This window comes from Puccinia triticina, chromosome 3A, assembly GCF_026914185.1.
Source record: "Puccinia triticina chromosome 3A, complete sequence".
In the NCBI taxonomy this organism is placed as follows: domain Eukaryota; kingdom Fungi; phylum Basidiomycota; class Pucciniomycetes; order Pucciniales; family Pucciniaceae; genus Puccinia; species Puccinia triticina.
In genome coordinates, this window is record NC_070560.1 from 4,756,837 (window position 1) to 4,778,849 (window position 22,013).

At 45.9% G+C, this 22,013-nt stretch overlaps 1 protein-coding gene across 1 annotated transcript; it reads left to right on the forward strand.

The window, feature by feature from the left end:
• Positions 1–765: 765 nt before the first annotated feature.
• PtA15_3A523 (uncharacterized protein) lies at positions 766–3,594 on the forward strand (the record flags this gene model as incomplete). Its single annotated transcript, XM_053167501.1, has 1 exon — positions 766–3,594. One exon carries the CDS (start codon positions 766–768, stop codon positions 3,592–3,594), a length of 2,829 nt encoding a protein of 942 aa, XP_053018711.1.
• Positions 3,595–22,013: the final 18,419 nt, after the last annotated feature.

Consider the following 22,013-nt stretch of genomic DNA (forward strand, 5'->3'; position numbering starts at 1 on the left):
AACCCGACGATGCTGGTCGTGAGGTGCTATATCTAGATGGGCTAGGCCAGCAAAAACTTTGCCATCGAAGACATTGATATTGATCCAGCTGTCAAGTTTCATTCACTTCCGTTTGTTGCTACAGCCGGTGGGTGCAGGACCCCGGTAAGCCCGGCCCTAATAGGGGGGTGTCGAAAGAGGTACAATGCCAATTCTATTGGACTTCCGCTTGTTGATTTCTTGACACACCAGTACTATCAAGCTGCCTGCTCCTCGGCAACAAGTCCCAGCTCCTGGAGGGGGGCAGGGCGGGCAGTTCCGAGAGTTCTGAGGGGCTGCTTTGCAAATTGCGACAGGAATTTGTGTGTTCAACAGAGAGGCTGCACCTGGCTAGACCTGGCTGCACCTGGCTGCACAAGCAGTATGGTTTCTTGATTCTGCCCCTCAAGCCGTGCCAGTGACACCCGGACACCGGCTCCAACTTCACCCGACCCTCGCCTTCTCTGCCGTCCAGCTGATGCGCATCGACGGTGTCGCAGCTCATCCGGGTGGAACACCTTCTCGATCGTATGTATACTCCGATTCAGGGGAAGACTCTCTCGTTCCTTTTTACAGCAACTGAAGCGCTGTATGCAACACACCTTTTTGTGTGAACGTCCAATGACAAGATTTTTAGGCAAATATCAGGTTTGGAGAAGCTTGGGTTGGCGGGACGGTGCTCCACTTGTCGCCATCTATTTTCTCGGAACACGAACAGGCTGAAGAAGCCAGGAAAGAGCATCGACAATGGCTCTGAATTACTTCGGCAGAGGCATTCTGTTGCTATGTCTTCTCGTGGTAATCATCCTCGTCAGCGGGTGCAAGCCGATGTACTTCCGACACTCGGAACCAGCCGCGGAGTGGTTTCCTTCGGACCCAGCCGTGCTCGATCACGATCGTATCTTCCCTTCCGGTGGTCCATCGGTGGCCAGGGCGGCTGGACAAGCTGATCATCACTATCAACCATTCTCGGCCAATAATATCCACCCTATCGGCCTTCCAGCTGGGCCATCAGCGAGCCACGACTTCCCCCTACCCTACAATCACCCTGCCCACTCCCAGGCGCATGGGCTGGACATGTCGTTTGTCTTCGACGAACTATCTCGACCCGAGTTCGGGGGCACAATGAACATCGCTCGTCTTCTAGAGCTTCTCAGAGATGGGACACAAGGCTCGGAGTATATCTCGGCTGATCCTTTACACCCCGTCGGTCTTCCAACCGGGGCACCAGCTAGCTACATCTATCAAACTGCTGATGAGGAACATCCCACTGACTTCCCGGCTCAGGGGCTGGCCATGCCGTATGACCCCCACGGCTTTGGTCCACCCGGCTTCGACCAGCATGGGCCGGCCATGCCGTATGGCCCCCACGGCTTTGGTCCACCCGGCTTCGACCAGCATGGGCCGGCCATGCCGTTTGTCTCCCACCAACTATTTCAACCCGAGTTCGGGGGCACACAGGACCTCGATTACCTTGCTCAGTTTCTCGCAGACGGAATCCCAGGCCCGAGTCGCCTCGTGACGCCAAGAACTTTACAGGCGCCTTCTCATAGTTATACAATCGCAGACACTGATCTTTCTCGCCTACCCGTTGCCTCGGATTATATCTCGGCCAATCGTTTACACCCTGTCGGCCTTCCAGCCGTGCCGGCAGCTAGCCACAACCACCTCCTACCAGATTATCATCATGTCCAAACTGCCGATGAAGAACGTCCCGGGCCTCACCCCCAGGCTCATGGGCTGGACCTGTCGTTTGCCTCCGAAAAAGCATTTCGACCCGAGTTTGGGGGCAAAGAGGACATCGATTACCTTGACCAGTTTCTCAGCGACGGAATACCAGGCCCGGATAGCCTCGTGGCGCCAAGGACTTCAGAATCACATGTGCCTTCTCACGTGCCCGTCGCATCGGATCATATCTCGGCCAATCATTTACTCCCTGTCGGCCTTCCAGCCGTGCCGTCAGCTAGTCACAACCACCTAACAGATTATCATCATGTCCAAACTGCCAATAAAAAACTTCTCCCTCACTCCCAGGTTCATAGGCTGGACATGCCGTTTGGCTCCGGAAAAGTACTTCGACCCGAGTTTGGGGGCAAAGAGGACATCGATTACCTTCAACAGTTTCTCAGAGATGGAACAGCAGACCCAGATGGCCTCGCGGCGGCAAGGGCTTCACATACACCGGCTCATAGTCCACAGACACCTTCTCATAGTCCACAGACACCTTTTTATAGTCCACAGGCACCTTCTCATAGTCCCCAGGCACCTTCTCATAGTCCACAGACACCTTTTTATAGTCCACAGGCACCTTCTCGTAGTCCACAGGCACCTTCTCATAGTCCACAGGCACCTTCTCATAGTCCACAGGCACCTTCTCATAGTCCACAGGCACCTCCTCATAGTCCTACGATCTCAGGCACTCGTCCTTCTCACGAGCCCGCCGTGTCGGATTATACCTCCTCGCCCTCCCCGGGCGCAAGCTCCGGCCCACCCAGCTTGTACACACCAAGCCGTAGTCCTACGATCTCAGCCACTAGTTCTTCTTACGAGCCCACCGTGTCGGATTATACATCCTCGCCCTCCCCGGGCACAACCTCCCGACACAAGCGAAAACCTTCTTATAAGTCGATGCACACAGGGAGAATTGTCAAACCTCGGAATCGTCGTCCTGTCCCCCATAGGAAGCTAAATGACGTTCTGACCAGCTCACTCACCCCACTCACGGCTCAAGCGGACTCGGTCGTTCGGGAATCAGAAGACCAACGGCTAGTGCTCCCTCCAATGTCACTTCGTGAGGAAATGATGTCACCTCGGCAGGGAATAACGTCACTTCGGCTGGGAAGACTAGAGTTTGATTGGCGTCTCTTTGCACCTAATACGCCGTCGGACCCCATCCAATTCAGGGAAAACGAGTCACTGCAGGGAGGCGCCAGACGGCTCCCAAACGGCAAACTCGTCATCCTAGAGAGCAAATTCTTAGAATACTATCCCGATTGTCTCCGGCGTTCTAAGCACCGCCCCAGCGACGGACGCGTGTACGATGGAAATGAAAGACAGCGTAGATTGGCGCTCAAACTACCCGAGTTTGAGGGTCATGAGAAGCATTGGTATCAACGCTGGTTCCATGTAACTGGGAAAGACTTCTCACAAAATCCCCACCTTGACGATTTCGATTGGGCCCGGCGCATCTTCCCCATCTATCTATTTTATGTTGAGATGATCAGTTCGATTGTCCCACGGGAAAAGGAAGAGCCGAATATGTCCCTAGCCACTGAACTCGAGCAGGCCCAAACATCCTTCAACACATTGACAGAGGACTACAAGCGCGGTAATAAACCAAGCATGGACAAACAAATCAGACTAATCAAGAAGCAGATAAAGAGGAAGAAAGTCATCAGGCTTCATCCGCTCCTCTGGCGTTATGTGAGGGTTTGGATGCTCACTTGCAGGCGTGGAGTTTTTCAGAAAGCGGATGAAATTGACAAGGATATCCACAGTAAGATCAAAGAATTCTTCAACAATGTCTTCTATTTTGGCTATTCATCTCTTCATCAAAGCTACTTTTCTACGGAGTAAAAATTGAGCAAACCGGGAAAAAAGGTATGATGTATTGATCTGTGGCCTAATTGTAATAATATCACACTAATTTTTCTTGATGCATTTAACAGATCTTGGAATTTCAATTGCATTGCTCTCCGTCTTTCCTTCTTCTCTCACATGTTACACTCCTTGCCAAACTCCTTGTCACTCGTTTTATCCAAGCCTTCTCTATTCATTCATAATCTGCACACTTTTCCGTCTCATCTCTTCCGCAGCGGCTGCTGCTTGGGTATCTATAGCGTCATTGTTATTCATTATACATCTTGTTTTTGATCCAACAACTTATATTCTATATAAATGAGCCAGATGCACAGAAATCATGAGTCCTGACCATAACTGCATCCATGGAGGACACTTAAGCCTCCCCTGAGACTCAGTTTGACAGGCCTCTTTGAGTTAATAACTGGCCATTTTTAAGACCCGTCTGCTGCTGGCTAAGCAAACCTTCTTCCCCCTCTTCACTTCCTAAATTGCCTTTGGCATTGATTTATTTAACAGGCTATATTACATTATCATACCATCCTGATAAAATGTGCATTTTTATTATTCATTCAATCAAAGCCGTTGATGTTATGCATTTCATTTTACAACATTATTCTAATTGGGTACATGCAACAAAAGGGAGAAACAATACTAGGGAATGAAAGGGAGAAAAAATACTAGGGATCTTGTGGATCCCAGTGGGATTCATCAGCTTTGTTGTCTTCAATTCCATTGATGTCATTCATGCTGTTACAGTTTTACTCAAGTAAGTGGAATTGTGCTCAGCCAAAGTCAGGCAGTTTTTTTTTTGATGTGGTTGAATTTATTTTGAAAATAAGTACAATTAGCACACCATTGCCTGGATTCATTGTTCTGCAAATTTGACATTAAGAATCCTTCCCATTGCCGAATGTGGGATTTAGAAGAATTCATCCATTCCTGTGGACCAGACAATGCTCTATTTGGTGGCATAATGACAGATAATAAGAAAAAAATGGAGGCAAGCAGAACTGGGATCCTGTCAGCGGGTGTGTTGCCAAGACCAACATCTTCTAGAGGCACAAGCTGCAAAATACAGGTAATCACCGCTCTAATAGGCGGTCCACTTGGGCTGTTGCTCTCACCTGGTAATTGCTGCGAGTTACCGCGTAACGGTCCCCTGCAGCAAGTGCGGGAAGAGAGGTAGTAAAGGAGATTCCTTTACTGACCTCAACCAGGGAAGAGAAGGAAGTCTAATGGTTTCTATTCCGGGCAGACATCAGAAAGTGAGGTTTCAGGCGCAAGCCTCACAGCTCCTTTCTGACGGGCGGGTGGGTGGTGTCTGAAAAAGTGCTTGCAACTCTGCAGCGAGTGGCACTTGTGATCTATGGTGGGGGGAAGGAGTCTGTAGCGGAGTGCTCCATGGCTCCTCTCCTTTTGGGGTTCATATAATAATATGGACCTCCGCACCATGCGCATAGCGCAAAGCTTCGGCCCGATCACTCAGGTGCCACATGCTTAGCCGCCTCCATGGACAGGGGGGAACTTGTTGGTTCCCTTCTTGATCCCCTGCAATGAAAGAATAACAGACAAAAAATACGGAGGGGCCTAGAATCACTAGGGGTGGTTCTGGTGCCCTCAGTAGAGTTTCAGGGCCTGCAGAGCAGGGGTATTAGAGTGTCTGAGTAGCAGGGGCCTGGATCTCAGGTTTGATTTGCTAAGAAAACCCCGGTAGACATCACAGAGAATGCGCGAAAGGTACTCACTGGAGGTTAGAGATGGCAAAGGGGTACTCGTTGGCAGGTACCCGCCGGCGGGTGCCGGGTGCGGGTGTCCAGAATTCTGATGGGAAGGACGGCGGGTACCCGTCCAGTACCCGCCGGTCAGCCGGTCATCGAAGAGGATACCTCTCAATGACCGACTGAACCGGTCATCGAAGAGGATAAAAGCTCTTGATGACCGTTCAGCCGGTCATCGAAGAGCCTACAACCTCTTGATGACCGGTCAGCCGGCCATCGAAGAGCCTACAACCTCTCAATGACCGGCTGACCGGTCATCGAAAGGGATCACTGCAAAAAAAACTTGGACAACTGCTTGCAGTTGACATGCAGGATACTCAAGCCAAGCTGCCATTGTAACTCCACATGAATGCATAAGTGTCTTTGTTGGCACAGTCACTGTGCAAGGTGCACAGTGACTGTGCATTGAAGCTTGGGTTGAGTCAAACCTTGAGTAAGGCTGGTGTAACACCACAAGCTTCCTCAGAGTTACCACATGTCAACTGCTCACAGTTGACACAGTTTTTTTTGCAGTGGATACAACCTCTCAATGACCGACTGAACCGGTCATCAAAGAGGATAAAAGCTCTCGATGACCGTTCAGCCAATCATTGAAGAGCCTACAACCTCTTGATGACCGGTTGGCCGGTCATCAAGGAGGCTACACTCTTGATGACCGGTTGGCTGGTAATTGAGGAGACTACACTCTTGATGACCGGCTGACTAGGGATGAAAACGGGTTGGGTTCGGGTCAGAAAACAGTGCCCAAACCCAACCCGCAAATAATTGCGGGTCGGGGCGGGTCGGGTCACATTTTGGTTAACACTGCCCGAACCCGACCCTGCTTTTGATCAATTCGGGTTCGGGTCGGGCCGGGTCGGGTCTCGGGTCAGATAACGGGTCAATCCATAATATGCATTTCTGTAAAATCTTATCTACTCAATAGCTTCTTGTATGTTTTTTTAATGGAAAATAAAGCGCCTATTCATAAAAAAAGAAAGGAAACATCATTTGGAGTCAAACTCAGAATCATCAGATTGCTCTTGGTCACACAGGCCTTCGTCGGATGCAATCCAGTCTTGCCCACAGACAAGGGCTTCAAGCGTTTCGGGGTTCAGTTGGTTTCTAGAAGGGCTGAGCACTCCACCCCCAGTTGAAAAAGCTGACTCGGATGCAATCAAAGTCATTGGGGCTACTAAGAAGTACTTGGCCAGTTTTGAAAGTGTTGGGAATCGGACTGAGTTGAACTTCCACCAATCAAGGATATCGAACAATGGAGTATCAACTGGGAGAGTTTCTTCTTGCAAGTAGAGATCAAGTTCTGCTGTCGCTGTTACTGATTGAACAGTCTTTGTCATTTTACCGGCAAGGTACTCCTTGAATCGGCTTTTCTCTAGATCATCAAAGGTTTTCTTTTGAGAATCCAACCTTGTACGGTCATTGGTGTTTGATAGGACATTGCAAGACGCTGGAGATGCTGCTAAAGCTTTAGATGCTTGTTTCAAGCTTGGAGCTAGCTCGTTGAACAAGTTGTACAGGATTTTTGATATGTGATTGATCTTTATTTGAACTTCTGTTTTGTCGAAGTCAGATTTGCATTGTTCGAGGAGAAGGACCTCAATGAGAGATAGTTTATAGCGTGGGTCAAAGACAAGAAAAACTGCAGCCGACTCTTCAGGGTTGTTCCAGTATTTATTGTACTTCACTTGCATTGGTTTAACTAGATTGTACATTTGTTTTGGACCAGAATTGAGACTTTTGTTGAGCTTCCTGTTGATTCTAACTATGTTAACATAGAGCATGTGGGCTGTTGGATAACGAGTCTTGCATAGCTTCAATGTGGCTGAAGCAGAATAGTTGAGACCAAAGGATTCAACATCAGTAAGAATGAAATGCATAGGGATGAAGAAAAGGAATGGATCTACCAGTGTTGAATATAGAAAGAAATTCTTTCATCATTGAGATCTCCTCCCACTCGCTGCGATAAGGACAGTTGTTATAATTTGCATCTTGCAACACCAGATTTTCAAACGCTTCTCGGTACGGTATGGACAAGTTGAGCATGTGAAAGGTTGAGTTCCAGCGTGTGGGAACGTCAAGTATTGGTTGCGCTAGTTTTCCAATGTTGGTCAACTCAAGAGCTTCTTGGAATTGTCGCTTTTGTGAAGGGGTGCTTCTGATATATTGGACACTGTTTCGGATCTTGGTGATGGCTGTTGAAAGTTTTTGCAAACCATCTTTCACAATCAAGTTGATTATGTGTGCGGCACATCACACATGGAAGAACTTCCCTTCCATCAGCGGCGGGGATCGGCTTTTGTCTTGAAGTAATTGGTTGACTCAAGCAACAGCAACATCATTGGCAGCGGCGTTATTGACAGTAACAAAAGAGACTTTATCAATAGTCTTCCATTCAACAATGGCCGAGAAGAGCTGCTCCGCAATGACTAATCCCGTGTGGGGTGGTGGAAGCTCCTTGAAAGAGATGGTTTGTTTTTTAAGAGTCCAGTTGGACAAGAGGAAGTGGGCCGAGATCACCATGAACGGGATTTGGTTTGAAGTTGTCCAGAGGTCTGTTGTTAAAGCAATTTGATCGGCTTTGGCAATCTCAAGGGCAATATGTGCTTTTGTTGAGTGATACATCTCAATGATGTCTTTCTTGACAGTTATGCGACTATACAGCTTGAATTGAGGTTGTAACGAAGCAACAAATTGCTTGAACAGCTTACTTTCAACCGACTTGAATGACCGTTTGTCCGTAATAACCATCTTTACAAGGAGTTCGTGCGACTTCTGTTGAGAAAAAAACCAGTTGGTTGGAGTGGAAATCTTTGAAACTTTCAGCAAAGTCTGCTTGCTTCGGGAATGATAACCGCTGCATCATTCGAGGTGTCTCCACAAGTGTTTTGTTCCGTACAAGCTTTTTGCAGACAGCGTAGTTTGGTAATATCAACAATGCGCTTTTTTGTCTTTGACTGTGTCAACGTTCAAACAAAAGAAACAACATAAATATATAATATATCAGATGAATGAAAAAGTAACAACAAACCTTCACCACTAGGCTTAAAGTGATTCCAAATCTTGCTGGTTGTTTTTCGCTTTTTTTGGCCTTGAGTCAAAGTGGTTTCCCCGGCCGACGTGGTTTGGGTGGAATCGATTGTGGAGGCTGTAGGCTTCTCTTGAGTTGCAGATCTACGGTTTTCTTTTTCATTTGGTTGACTGGTCACCTGGATATCGTCTTGGTCGTCGGTTTTGGATCCAGAATCATCTGACTTGTCCTCTTCTTCTTGTCCTTGATTGATTGGCGGATCATTGGACTCGGAATCATTGTCCAGAGATAGCGTCAACCTGCTTCTTGCGCTTGAGGGGCCTTTCCGGTGCTTTTTGCAATTGGGCGCGCGTCCTGGGCATGGTGAGTTGTCCGGTACTGGTAAGCCACTGCCTTTTCTGAGTGAATTCAGTGCTGATGCCCCTGTGGACTAGAGTGTTGGCCTCCCGCGGGGGTTAATCAAATTCGCAGCACCGCAGTATTTTTGTCGCGCCCGCGGCCTGCACCCGCCGGCGGCAGCAATGGGTAGTTACGTTACGTTACGTTACGTTATTCACGTAATTTGGGTAACGTAACTACCCTTGTTACCCGCAGCTGCCCGTCACGTTATTTGTAACGGGGTCTTTGCATGCCTCGCGCGTAATGTAACAGGATCTTTTTTTGAGGTTGTTACTGCGCGTTATCCACCAGATAACGCGTAACGGTCCAAAATTGGCCGTTATTGGGCGTTATATGGCGCTCCGCAGGCGCCAGTAACGTAACAAACACCAATATTTTTCTGTCACGTTCCAGCGGTACCGTAACGCACTGCCGTTACAAATAACGGTAACAATAACGGCTGAAAAATTGTTACATTACCGTTACGTTACTGTTATTGGCAACGTAACTACCCACCGTTGCCGGCGGGCACCTGCCAAATGTCGCGGGTCTGTAATCGGGTCGGCGGGTCGACCCGACAGCCAAAAGGGCTGCCTGAACCCCACCCAAAAATCTAGCGGGTCTGTGGCGGGCCGGGTCGAAAACTGGTTTTTGAGGCAAAAGCTGACCCAAACCCGTGCCCAGACCCAACACGGGTCGGGTACCCGCCGGGTCGACCCGACCCACTTTCATCCCTACGGCTGACCGGTCATCAAAGAGGCTACACTCTTGATGACCGGCTGACCGGTCATCAAAGAGGCTACACTCTTGATGACTGGCTGACCGGTCATCAAAAGGGATACAACCTCTCAATGACCGGCTGACCGCAGGTCATCAAAAAGGATAAAGGCTCTCAATGACCGATCAGCCAGCCATCAAAGAGGATAAAACCTCTCAATGACCGGTCAGTTGGTCATCGAAGGCAATACAACCTCTCAATGACCAGTCAGCCGGCCATCAAAGGTGATACTCGGGTACCTGTGCCTGGCACCCGGGTACCTCCCCCTCTGCACCCGGGTACCTCCAATGGTGGGTGCCAGGTGTGGGTGCGGGTGTGAGGAATTTGTGAAAAAACAGGGGGGTACCCGCACCCGCCACAGGTACCCGGGTGCCATATGCCATCTCTACTGGAGGTTGAAGAGTGTGAATACTCTTTGAAATGCAGAAGTGGGATTTCAAGATTGTTTTCTGGGGTAGGCTTGTAGGGGCTTTGAGTAAGAAGAACCTACAGAAGCAAGATCTTTGAGGAAGGTGGAGCAAAACAGAACAGTTAAGAGGAGCTAGTTGTCAACATGGAGTCAAAGAGAGGTTTTGGATAACTGGGGTTTATGCTGAGTGTGTCAATAAAAAAGATGATTTCTCAGAGCTTCTATTTGCACTATTTATCTAGTTCAGTTAGCTCTGAGTAGGTAGCTAGCTGAAAGATCCAGATCAGGTACTCAAGATCTCTTGACACCAATCACAGTGGACCAGCTGAGTAGGGCCAAGTGTTGATGTGAACAGCAAACTGCAGAGTCTTTTTGATACCCTCATTGATTCTTGAATCCCCCCTGTCAGTAGTCAAGGACTTGCCTTTCAATCTACATCCCTCCTGGAAAAATCTTAAAATCCTAAAATCCCTCTCCCGTTGCTTGCCATTGTTGGGGGAGTTTAAAACATGACCTCCTTTTTCTAGAATGGCTAAAGCTGGTGCTGTCACATTCCATACCTGCCCCCATCCAATCCCCACTATCCATCCAATACTAACACCATCCGGAAACTGTTATACTGCTCAATAAGAGACATGGCTATTTGATCCATTGGCTCTAAACCAAAGATAAATTCACCATTATCTTTGGTTTGGATACAATGGGAGGGAGTAGATGGATGGAGCTGGGAGGAGCTGTGTCAGAACTGTGAAAAACAAGGTTACCACATGCTTCTGACCAGTTTTGCCCAAGTTTTTTTTTTTTTTTTTTTCATATCCCCCCTAATCCTTAATCCCTAATCCCTAACCACTAACTGTTAGAATTTCACTTTTTCTTGCTCTTCCCCTTCTCTTGTTTCACTTCCATGTCACTAAGTCCCCATTTTAGTTATGCATGTCTCTATTGTTTCTTATTCATTATGTCCTCTGAGCCTGACCACAACTCAAGCATATTGTAAGTAGACTACTTAAGAGAGGTCTGATTTTATTGAAATCAACATCAGTCCTGACTCAACTGAATCCTAAAGTGGCACTTTAGCCCCATCTCAAGACTCTCTGCTTAGGTATTTTAGCCCCTAAGAGTGAGTAAAAATGGTCTCTTCTTCAGAATTTGCATCTGCTTTTGGCTAAGCCAACTTACCATTTTTTTTTTGCTCCACCCACTCCGCTCACCTCTGGCTTTAGTTTCTTCACTAACCACTAAACCCTAAAAGCCTGCCACCTAACTGCCTAATGGGGGATGGGGGGTGGGGGGATTGATCTGGCAACCTGCCTGTTAGCTGGTTTGCAGCAGAGCTACAAACCACTAGGCTATGGAACATTTTCTCCAAAGAGCTGTTTGGGAGATTTTATTACCCAGGCCAGCTCTTCTCAGCTCCATCCTGCTCCGCCCTCCCATTGGCTCCAAACCAAAGATAATGGAAAATTTATCTTTGGTTTAAAACCAACTAGAGGCCAAGGCGGCTTCGCCGCTGCAGGGCCCAAAACCCTGTTTCAACTTCCCAAGGGCCCACCCACCATTTCTCCCTTGGCATAGTCATTCCCTTCCAGGCGCCCCCAAATTAGGCTTAAGATTATCTCATACACATTCATAAATTTTGATTGGAGGACTTCTGGTTGGCTAAAATTCTTAATCTAGAGGGAATAGCTAAATCTGACTGCCTTGTTGAAACTTATCAAGATCAAGTTTTCACCAGCAGACAAGTTTTAGCGCCTTCCTCTCATGATATTCATTAGGAAATGGTAAGTCTGACAAGAATGAGTTCAGTAAATAAATATTCAAAATTGTGAATAGATTTCCAAAAAGAAAAGAGCCCGCCCCCTCCAAAAAATCTTGCTTTATATTGTGAATAATCCACAAACAATAATTTATCATAAAAAAGGTGAGACCAGCTTGTCACATATTTACATATATAATTCACTTGATGTTACAGTGGGAAATCTCAGAAGGTCCTCCATTAAGCAACTACAATTTCCGACTCAGGGTGGTCCTTCAGCCCTACATCAACTCCAAAACGTACTTCAATCAAAAATTTCAGGGATCCTCCATGGAGCCATACAAATCAACATTTAATTTGGTATTTAGAATGTTACATACATCCTGTGAAGAAATAATCCTAAGTCAGTCCAGTTGAAGTCTAAGTCAGTCCGGTTGATTTTGAGCTCCAGAAATCATTAATTCACCTAGCAAGGGTGAAAGCGCTGCGCTTCAAAAAGCGCAGCGCAGCGTGAAGCGCAGCGGTTTTGGTGGCCGCTGCGCTGCGCTGAAAGTAGCGGCCCCGCCCGCTGCGCTACCGCTTTTTGGGTCTGGCAAGAAGCGGGGACCCGCTACTTTCAGCGATAGCGCAGCGGAACCATCGCTGCGCTACCGCTTTTTGACCTGGCCGCGTAGCGCTCCCCCGCTGCCAGCCAAAAAAGCGCAGCGCAGGGCAAAGCGCAGCTGTTTTGGTGGCCGCTGCGCGGCCCTGAAAGGAGCGGCCACGTTCGCTGCGCTGCCGCTTTTTGGGTCGGGGAAAAAGCGGGCCCCCGCTATTTTCAGCGGTAGCGCAGCGGGACTGGCGCTGCGCTACCGCTTTTTGGGCTGACCGCGCAGCGGTTCCCCGCTGCGCTGCGCTAAAAGACCGCTTTTTTGTAGCGCAGCGCAGCGTTTCAGCCTTGCACCTAGGTACCAAGCTTGATGCCAACTCTTCCACTCTGCCAACTCCCTGGAATAAAATCCCCAGTCAATAGTCTTTTCTCATTTGTACCTGAATTACTTACCTCCACAGTAATTTTTTTGCTATCTGCAATGTCACCAGTGAAAACATTTCCTATTGCACAAATCTTTCTTTCAAAAAAATCAAAAGCCCTCTAATTATGTGAGCCCTCTGCCCTAACAGAGATCAAGCACCCAACCCTTGCACAAGCTGCAGGGAACATGAAGGTCGTGGGATACGTTGGCCAGAAATCAATCTGGTAAGTTAGAATAAATCCATAAAACAAAAAAACAAAAAGTTGAAACGGTCCAACGTACTTGGCAAAGACAATACATTCAAATTACTATTCTGTTTGATGCCATGTTGGACAAATCAACGAGATTAGCAGTGTATGCAATATTTATGGCCACAATGACACAATTATTACAGGGGCCAACTGACTTTTGTGTTGATACATACAAAGAACAATTGTGGGGGTGGTCTACTTCCTGCGAGACTTTTGGACTTTGAGAAAGTCGTCTAGGATAGAAGGGTTGATTTTTTTGCGTTTGATCAAGGGGAGAGAAGAAGATTGACTGGAGACATGAGCGTGGGGAGTGGCTGACTGAAGCGTGGATGGAGGATGAAGATTTGGGGGTTTAACGGTGGATAGGGGGGACAGGGCAGGAGGCAGAGAGGTGGGAAGTGTTTGGCGAAAGCCAAGGACTCCAAGCAGGCTCCATATTTCTTGGAATAAGCGCAATCGGATCGGTTGATTTGGAAAAAGAACGGCCCGCCGGCTGGGATGTTGTCATGCTTATGCTGGCTCAGCAGCTTATTCAATCGCTCGGGTGGCTCCAAGGTCCGCGAGAACAGCTCGAGCTCGTCTTCTGATTGCGCAGGCCGGAAGGGGGACTGCGTGTGATGGGCCGCCTGCGGTCTGTTCAAGATGAGCGGTGTTGCATCTGTACACGATGTGCCGGTGAGGTCTGATGGACCAGTGCGTGCAGCACCTGATGATTAGTAGAACAAGAGATAGTCACGCCAACCGCGAAATCCGCCAAACTCACCTATGGATAACAGGTTTGATACCGACTCAGGTGTTTCGCGGAGCGGTCAGTCACACAATGCAAGCCCCTCAAACTAATTGACCTGAGCTCTCTAAACGGCTCGTCGGAGGGAAGTTCGCTGGGCCGGTCTGAGGACTCTTGCAGAGCGGTTGAGAGCGAGCGAGCAAGATGGGCGATGCCGAGGTCAGTGACAGAGGTATGGTCAAGGACGATGGATCTGACTGAATTGCCAATGAGATTGTGCATGTCCAGGGCGCACTGGTGCTCGGGTCCAGTGCAAGAGGAAGGAATGAGGGCGGTGCACGCGTCGAGGTAGCGGCAACAGTTGCGGGGCAATTGTGAGGGATATTCTGAATGGCGAGGCGGCTGAGGCTTGCAAAAACCTGTACGGAGGGCAGTGTTTATCACCGTCTACGGCTCAGACAACAGTCGATATGGTGATTGCCATAGTGAAGCCAAAAATTTTCAAGGTACATACATGAGGTGGGCCGAGTACTTAAAGAGGTGGATGCTGGAGCTGTTTCCCCCCAGGGGATCCGGTTTCGTCCTACCCCCTCCCTGGAGGCCCCCTAAATCATTTGATTAGGCCCCTCCTTGATTTGAAATTTGACCAACACTTTTTTGCGTGTTGCTGCGGCACAGGCTGGAGGGTCATTCCAAGGTGCTTCTCATGAAGTGTTTGGGGAATATTTTCAACGGTTTTTTGGGTTTTGTGAGATCATTGACTTACAATGTGGTCTGAGGAGGTGTTTTGGAGGGTTTTTTGCTAAAGAACACACACCAAAACTTAGATCTGAGGCACCAGGATTGTGTGAATTCAATAAACTTGGATGAATTGGATCAACACAAGTAATCAATAACCAAAGACTTTGAATTTGAACTCAAAAAATAATTGGTTGAATGAATATGAACAATCCCAGGGGCATCTACATATGAATTCTCAAGCTAAAGTGCTCTGGCCTCTGCACTGGGTCAGGGCAGGTGTCCCTGTACAATTTAGGGCTACAAAGTGCGCGCCACCCCCCCCCCCCCCCCCCTTTTTCTTTTTTGGGAAAAAGGGCGCGCCTGGGTGCAAGGACCCCTGGCGCCAACAACCATACTGCAAATTCATAAAATCAAGTTCAAATTATGAATCCATGAGACCAGACAGAATAAGGATTGGGTCCATTCACTGACAATGTATCTATTTATGGCAATCAAGGAAAGCTGGAATTATTTGTAGTGCATTCAAGATTCAGAAAAGATCATTGAAGGTCTCTTTGGAAGGCTTTGGTTTGATGTGTATGGTTTTGGTGATGAGAAAAGTAAATGTGGGCACTACAAGAGAAAAATTCAACTGCTGTAAATTTTACTACAAGATACTCCAGCATGCTGGCTGTTGTACTTCCACCCAATTAAATAATGGCGTTTCTTTGCACCATCACTGTGCAAAATGGAAAGTGGTTATGCATTAAATCTTAGGTAAGCTTAAGGTAAACTATGAAAAGGTTTCAATTATATCATGCCAAAAATGCTTGTTATATCCATTGGATTTTCAGGAAAGAAATTTGACTTGCTTTGCCATTCTAGTGTGTGCATCCAAAGTCAAATTCTGGTGCATGCTGATGAATGTATGTACATCAACAGGTAGGTGACATGTACATAGTCCTCCACTACATGGACTGTCACATGTTATTGTAGTTACTATTTAGTTCATTCCACATACATGTAATGAACTATATTGATTCCTTGAGCACTCACTCCAACAATGAATGTATATTCAGACCTGGAAGCCCACCCACCCATCAAACACTAGTACTGCTCCTGCAGTCTGGCTGAAAACAATCAGGCAAGCCGGGTGCTCCAGCCAGATTTTCCAATATTAAACCTTGTGGAAGGGGTCAAAATTGGATCAAAGAGACAGATTGGAGGTCAAAATAAACTGAAAAAAACAACCAGAAAACTCAACAGGTTGATCATTCTGTTTTTTTAGGTATTTTTCATACGCAGATGATGAATGAAACAATGTTGACTTTGAATGCACACATAATGGGAGATCCAGGCCTGCAGATCCAGAGGAAAATGATAAGTATTTTGAGATTTTCTGCATTTCCCAGAAGTGTAACAAGCTTTATAATTACACATATTCTCTTTGACCTGCAATTTAAAGCAATGGGTCAGCATCAGAACATGAGAGATAAGGGTTGTAATAATACCTACTAGTGCACATCACTTACATCTCATGTTACAATTCCACACCATTCCTATAATTTTCAGGGCACAAATAATATTTACAATGGAAAATTCTCTCAAGTTTCTAGACTGCTGGGACATGTAACAGAAAGGTTATACAGTTAGCATGGATTTATCCATTAAGCCCCCCATGTGCACTGGTATGCTCTGTTCTTTGGAGAGGAAGATGAAGTCTGAGGTCTGGGGTTTGGGGTTTCTGGATCCTATATGGTTGATTGCAGGATGAGGAAGCAGTCCGGGATCTCCAGGCTCTCAAACCTTGAGAGTGCTGTCTGTGACATGTACATTTAATGTATGTACAGTGGGTGAGCTGATATTTTCACCCTCAAACCTTTCATTGCAGAACCTCAGGCAAGTGACCTAAAGTAGAGATGGCACCAGGTACCCCTTTGTGGGTACCTGGTGTCCGTCAGCAGGTACCTGTTGGAGGCTAGCAGGTACCTGCCAGCGGATATGGGTGCGGGTGCAGGTGTCCACCATTCTGTGGAATGGGTACCCACCATATACCCGCCCACATCACCAGAAGCTTGTTGCATCCCGCAGCCTGTCAAACTCATTTCACAGCACTGCAGTTGTGTGTGGTCTGACAGTACAACTGCGGCGCGCTCACTTACGCTTGACTCTTGGCCGCAGATATTGATGTCCAGAGACATCACTCACCCACTACCCACCCCCTCTTCAATGGCAAAAGGAAAAAGCGGCACAAAGGGAACATATCGCCAACATCCTTGGTAACCAGCTCCCCTCCCACATCCAAAAAACCTCCTGGCAAGAAACAAACCCGCCAAGTAATCAATGTGGATGCCGATTTGGAAGGCAAAAAAATTTTCAACACCACAACTCCTGGAAGCACTCAAAATCATGAGCTTTTGGATGAGGAAGAGCTAAGTAAGTCCACTCAATTAGTTAAAATTTTTTGATGACTTGAATAGAATTCTGACTTTAAAATTGGTATTCATCTTCCAGAAAAGGCGCAAAGAGTACATAAAATTGTATTTTGCTTGTATTTAAAACTATTGTATTTTTATTTCTTAGCTGTGGCAACAAAATCAATCAACCAATTTACAAGAATTCTCCAACTAATCTTTCAAAGCACATGACCAATTGCCTCACAAAAGAACATGAGTCAAAAGGGACTCAAAAATTAGCCGCACTTGGGGTATTGGGAACCGGTGATATTGACCCGGGGCCGCAAGAGGTGAATACAATGCCTGTCTTTCTCATTCTTCCCATCTCAGAAGATTACATCCATTATCTGTTAGGTTACCCAGCTGTGTGCTGTTTATTGTGCACAAGGAGGCCAACAGTTTTCTTCTATTAGCAAACAGTCGCATCAAGGAATCATACATCCAATTGTTCTCAAGAATCTACCCAAAAGGAAAGCTGCTTCTAATGGCATTGCTCAACTATATACATCTGTGCAAGAGTCACTCATTGAATTGTTCAAGGTAGAGCCTCTTTTCTTTTTTTGTCTCATTCATTTTTTTGCCTCATTTCCTTTTCCATTGTTTCAAACCAACTTTTCTTACTTTTTTAGAATCACAAAGATGCCATGTACTTGGGGCTTGACGCTTGGCAGTTCCCAAATGGCTTTGATATCTTAGGAACAGTCATTTGTTGTTTGGTTGAAGATGGCAAAGGCGACTTTAAATTGGAGGCCATGCCTCTGGACTTTGTCCAGTTGCAGAAAAGCCACACTGGTTTTTATCTGGCCAAAACTGTGAATCTTATTGTTGAAAAATTTGGATTGAAGGAAAAGGTAAGCTTGCACTTGTGCTCTTCCATCTCTGATTTGTTTCTCCCATTCAATTACTGGAGTATTTTGCAAGTTTAGATCTGCAGTATTGTCACAGACAGCGCTACAAACAATCAGAAAATGATCAAGGAGATCAAGGGCTACCAATGGCCTTTGCTCAAATTTTAAATTTGATTGCGCAGGTCATTTTGCAACCTTTTGGAAGCCACAAGAAGAAAAATTCCACCTCAAATGACTACAAATCCCTTGATTCTGATGACAAGGACTCAGATCAAGATGAGCTGGAGGATCCAGATGATCAGATTCAATTGTAATTTGGTTGCAAAATAATTTGAACTTGCCTAATTCTCAACTGATCCAACTAAAAATTGTTTTATAGGGTCTCTGATGATTCTGAAGATGGAGCAGATGACGGCAATGATCCATCATCTATCAATGATTTGGTGCTGGCAGCCGAGATGATCGGAGATCACAAGGTAGAACTCAAGGATGACAATATCAATGACCTAAGTGATGAAGATGAATATGATAAATACACATCCTACTCATGCAAGGCAACACTAGCCAAAGTAGAAACTCACATCCCTCCTCTTTTTAATAAACAGATATTGACAGACAATGATAACTAACATACAAAAAAAGTTTTGTGTGATTGCTAGGGCTCACTTTGTGGGCATCTGTTGCAATCTGGAGTGCTCAAGGCCGCATAACATTGGACGTGATGCCCGTACTAGGTGGAATTTAAATCTGGTGCAATTGACAAGCATTGTGCAATGCTCATCAGCAATGTGAGTCATTTAATGATGCTTATAATGCTCACCCAAAGCATTAACCAGCTTCTGTTTGAAATTTGAAGCCTTGAGTGGCAGAAAGATAGACAACACGGCCTTTCTTGAGATAAACACATCAACAGTGACAATATCAGCTTATCTTGCGACCTCATTGAGGTCCTCCAACCGTTCCACGATATTACTCTGCAAGTCTCAGCCCGTGGCACGGCTTGAATAGCGGACATTGCCATCTTCATTGATCAGATCACTGGTCATATCTGTGAGCCTGAGTCTCTATAGTGACAGCAGGACACAAGAAATGGGGGGGCAATAGTTGGATTTCTTGGGATAAAGAAATTACAACTATAAAAGAAAAAGAGAGAAAGAGAGAGAAAGAAACCAAGCAGGCTAAGATAGAAGAGAAGTACTAGGTTATTCTAGTGGGAATGCACGTCCACTGGCAATGCTACTCTTCAGAAGAGTGCTGCTAATCTGTGCTAGAAGTGCTACAGCTTCCTCTCAGGAGGGTATCTGGATTAGATAAGTTTAATCCAGCCACAGTTTTTTAGACTTCTCTCTGGACAGTCAAGGTTCTTAATGGGAAACCTGAGGGACAGCCCTGCAACCTAGATTTTGAGGCAAAGGCCAAGTGATTATAAGGGACAGCCCTGTGATCAAGATAGAGGCAAAGGCCTGTAGAATTGAAGGGACAGCCCTGTGATCAAGATAGAGGCAAAGGCCTGTAGAATTGGAGGGACAGCCCTGTGATCAAGGAGGAGGCAAAGCAAGAAGAAAAGGCAGATCAAGCAAGACACAGAGTTGTACCTCTGAGATAATCAAGGTTCAGTGAAAGAGGTTACTTACTGTCAATATCCTAGGCGCCTGTGACGGTAGGTATACTGGGAGTAGAGTAGGCTCTTTGGTGGTGATCCTGGGGTTATCTGGGTGGTGGTTCTGGTGTGCTGAAGTCTGTGTATCCTCCAGCTGCATGGGGGATCCTGACTTCGAAAATTTTCAAGGTTGGCTGACATAATCACATATGTACATGTGGTTGGAGAGCTCTGTTGCGCCTACAGGGCGCTGCTGCGCATGCTCATCACAAACAAGGAACTCTATGAAGGAGTTGAGCTGTTGGAAAGTGGCCAGTGGACACTAGGGTTGAAATTGCATGGGAAAACAGAATCTGAAGTCAAAACAAGGTTAAACCTTAAACTTAAAAAGATATAAGAGAGTTGAGGTAGAAATAATGACAAAGGCAGACATTAGGTCAGCTGCGCTGACTCTAAGGCTGACATTCCCTACCACCAAAAGTGGTTTGATTTTTCAAATTAAACCAAAAAACTGATGGGTTAGTTCACTCAGATTGGGGTCAAGAGTAATTTGGATAATTAGCTATTTCTAGATCAAAATCAATCAGGGGATCTGAAGTACCATCCTGCTACATAGTATTCACCCAGTGGGTGTTTCCTTCTTTAATTTAAATCAGCTCAATATTTGTTTTCAGGGGTCTCATTGATTTTATATCCTTTTTTTTTTACATGTCAAATCATAATGAGGATTGATTTAAACATTGATTTTCATGTTCCTTTCTTCAGGAAAGTCTCTGGAGAGGTTAGTAACTTGATTGAAGAACTGGCAGTTGAACTTTCTTAACAATTGGCTGCACAGGAATATTTTCTTTCTCTTCAGTCTCTTCAGTCTTTCTCATTTTTTGTTTCTTATTGCAAATGAAGCAAGGGATTGTTTTTACTCAGGTTAGGGGGACTCTGATTGGTTTCCATCAATGAATATAAACTAGAAATTATCTAATGATCACCTGAAAGAATACAGCAGCTTCTCTTAGTTTGCTCAAATATTGTATAATCATTATTGCCAAGTCAATAATTTGCATCATTGCAGACAACATATTCTCCCTTTTTTCGTTCAGGTTGTCAGCTTTTCCTAAAGATTTTGATTAATTGCTACAACTTTAATGGGATATGGCCTGCTAGTTCAATCATTGGTATCTCCATACTGATATCTGATTCCAATGCACCACCTTGCAGTTTCAGTCAGTAGAATGGTAAGTCAGCTGATTATCATACTGTCTAACATCTTATAGTCTCTCATAAAAAGCTCTGGGTTCTTGATCCAAACCTCATGGTTATATGGAAGTTCACCAGAGAATTTATCCCAATTAGTGTTCTTTGGGGTACTTTGTTACAGTCCTGTCTAGATCCATTGGTCCAGACTCCATGATCAATCAAAGGGAATTCACCTTGTGGAGGGATTTTCATCTCAATGGTTGAAAGATTGACTTCATTCATCTTCTGATGGTTCTCAGGATCAAGAACAGGAACAAGAGCATAATTATCTTGTGCAGTTGCTGTTCTTGTTGGAAATTCATGAGTGGATTATTATGGTTCAAATGAGGAGGTTAATCTCTATCAGTTGTTTCCAATAAAGATTCCAATTCAGAATTGACAGCATTTACAATGGAAGAGATGTCATTCAATATTCTCTTAGATTCTTTTGAATCTACTGTTTTCCTTTGCATGAAGTGAATTGATCTGGTTACTAAGGCATGAGACTCATTTACCAAAATAAGTTCTTGCAAACTTTCTAATTTCTCATCAATGTGTCTTTTCAATTTGGTCCAGTTCATCAAAACTCAAAATGGTTCTCTCTTTGGCAGTTTATCCTACATAGGAAATGATGTTATCAAGTAAAGATGGCATGAATTATTCTTTAAAAATGTCTAAAATGGAACTATTCAATACTTCTTTGAATTTGTTCACACAAGACTCCAGCAAGGTATCAGGAATTTTCCAACAGTGGTAGACAATTCTGATAGAAATTCAGAGAAAGGGACTTGTAATTTTTTCTTCTAATAACAAGGGAAAATCCTTAGACAAATCATTATTAAAATTATTCAAAAATTCTCTAGTTGAGGGGCTAGAGATGTTGTCAATATCCAAGCTAAGTACAATTGCAGAACATTCTTGAGGGGGTTAGGACTGTCGAATTGTGTAAGGGGGCTCCATAGACTGATAGTGGTGTTGATGTTGTTGGGGCTATCCTCCAAATGGTTGAGAGGGATGGTGCTGGATCATTGAGTTCCCACCTTGCTTTATGGAAGCTAGCAAGGGTCTCGCAAGCTGTTGCGGTGGCGGCGTCGGCGGCAGAGGGCTGCTTCCCTGGTTGTGGTGATGTGTATGACACTGGTAAGCCGGCGCTAAGGCTCGGTGTTGGAAAGCTGTAGGCTCGCGGGTCGGCGTAGCCATCTGAGGTAGGTAGGAGGGGTGTCGAGCTGAGGGCAAGCTCGTATTGGTCTGCACTATTGGCGCCGGTGCACTCAATGGTGTGTTGTTGGTCCAGTGGTATAAGGACCACTTGAGGCTGTCAAGCTTGTCCGGTGGAGCCCATCCTCAACATAGTCTGAGGGTCTTGTCCCACCCGACTAATTCCATCATCATATGTTTAGTTGTAGCGGCTTGGGAGAGAAGCAGCCTAAGAGATTTT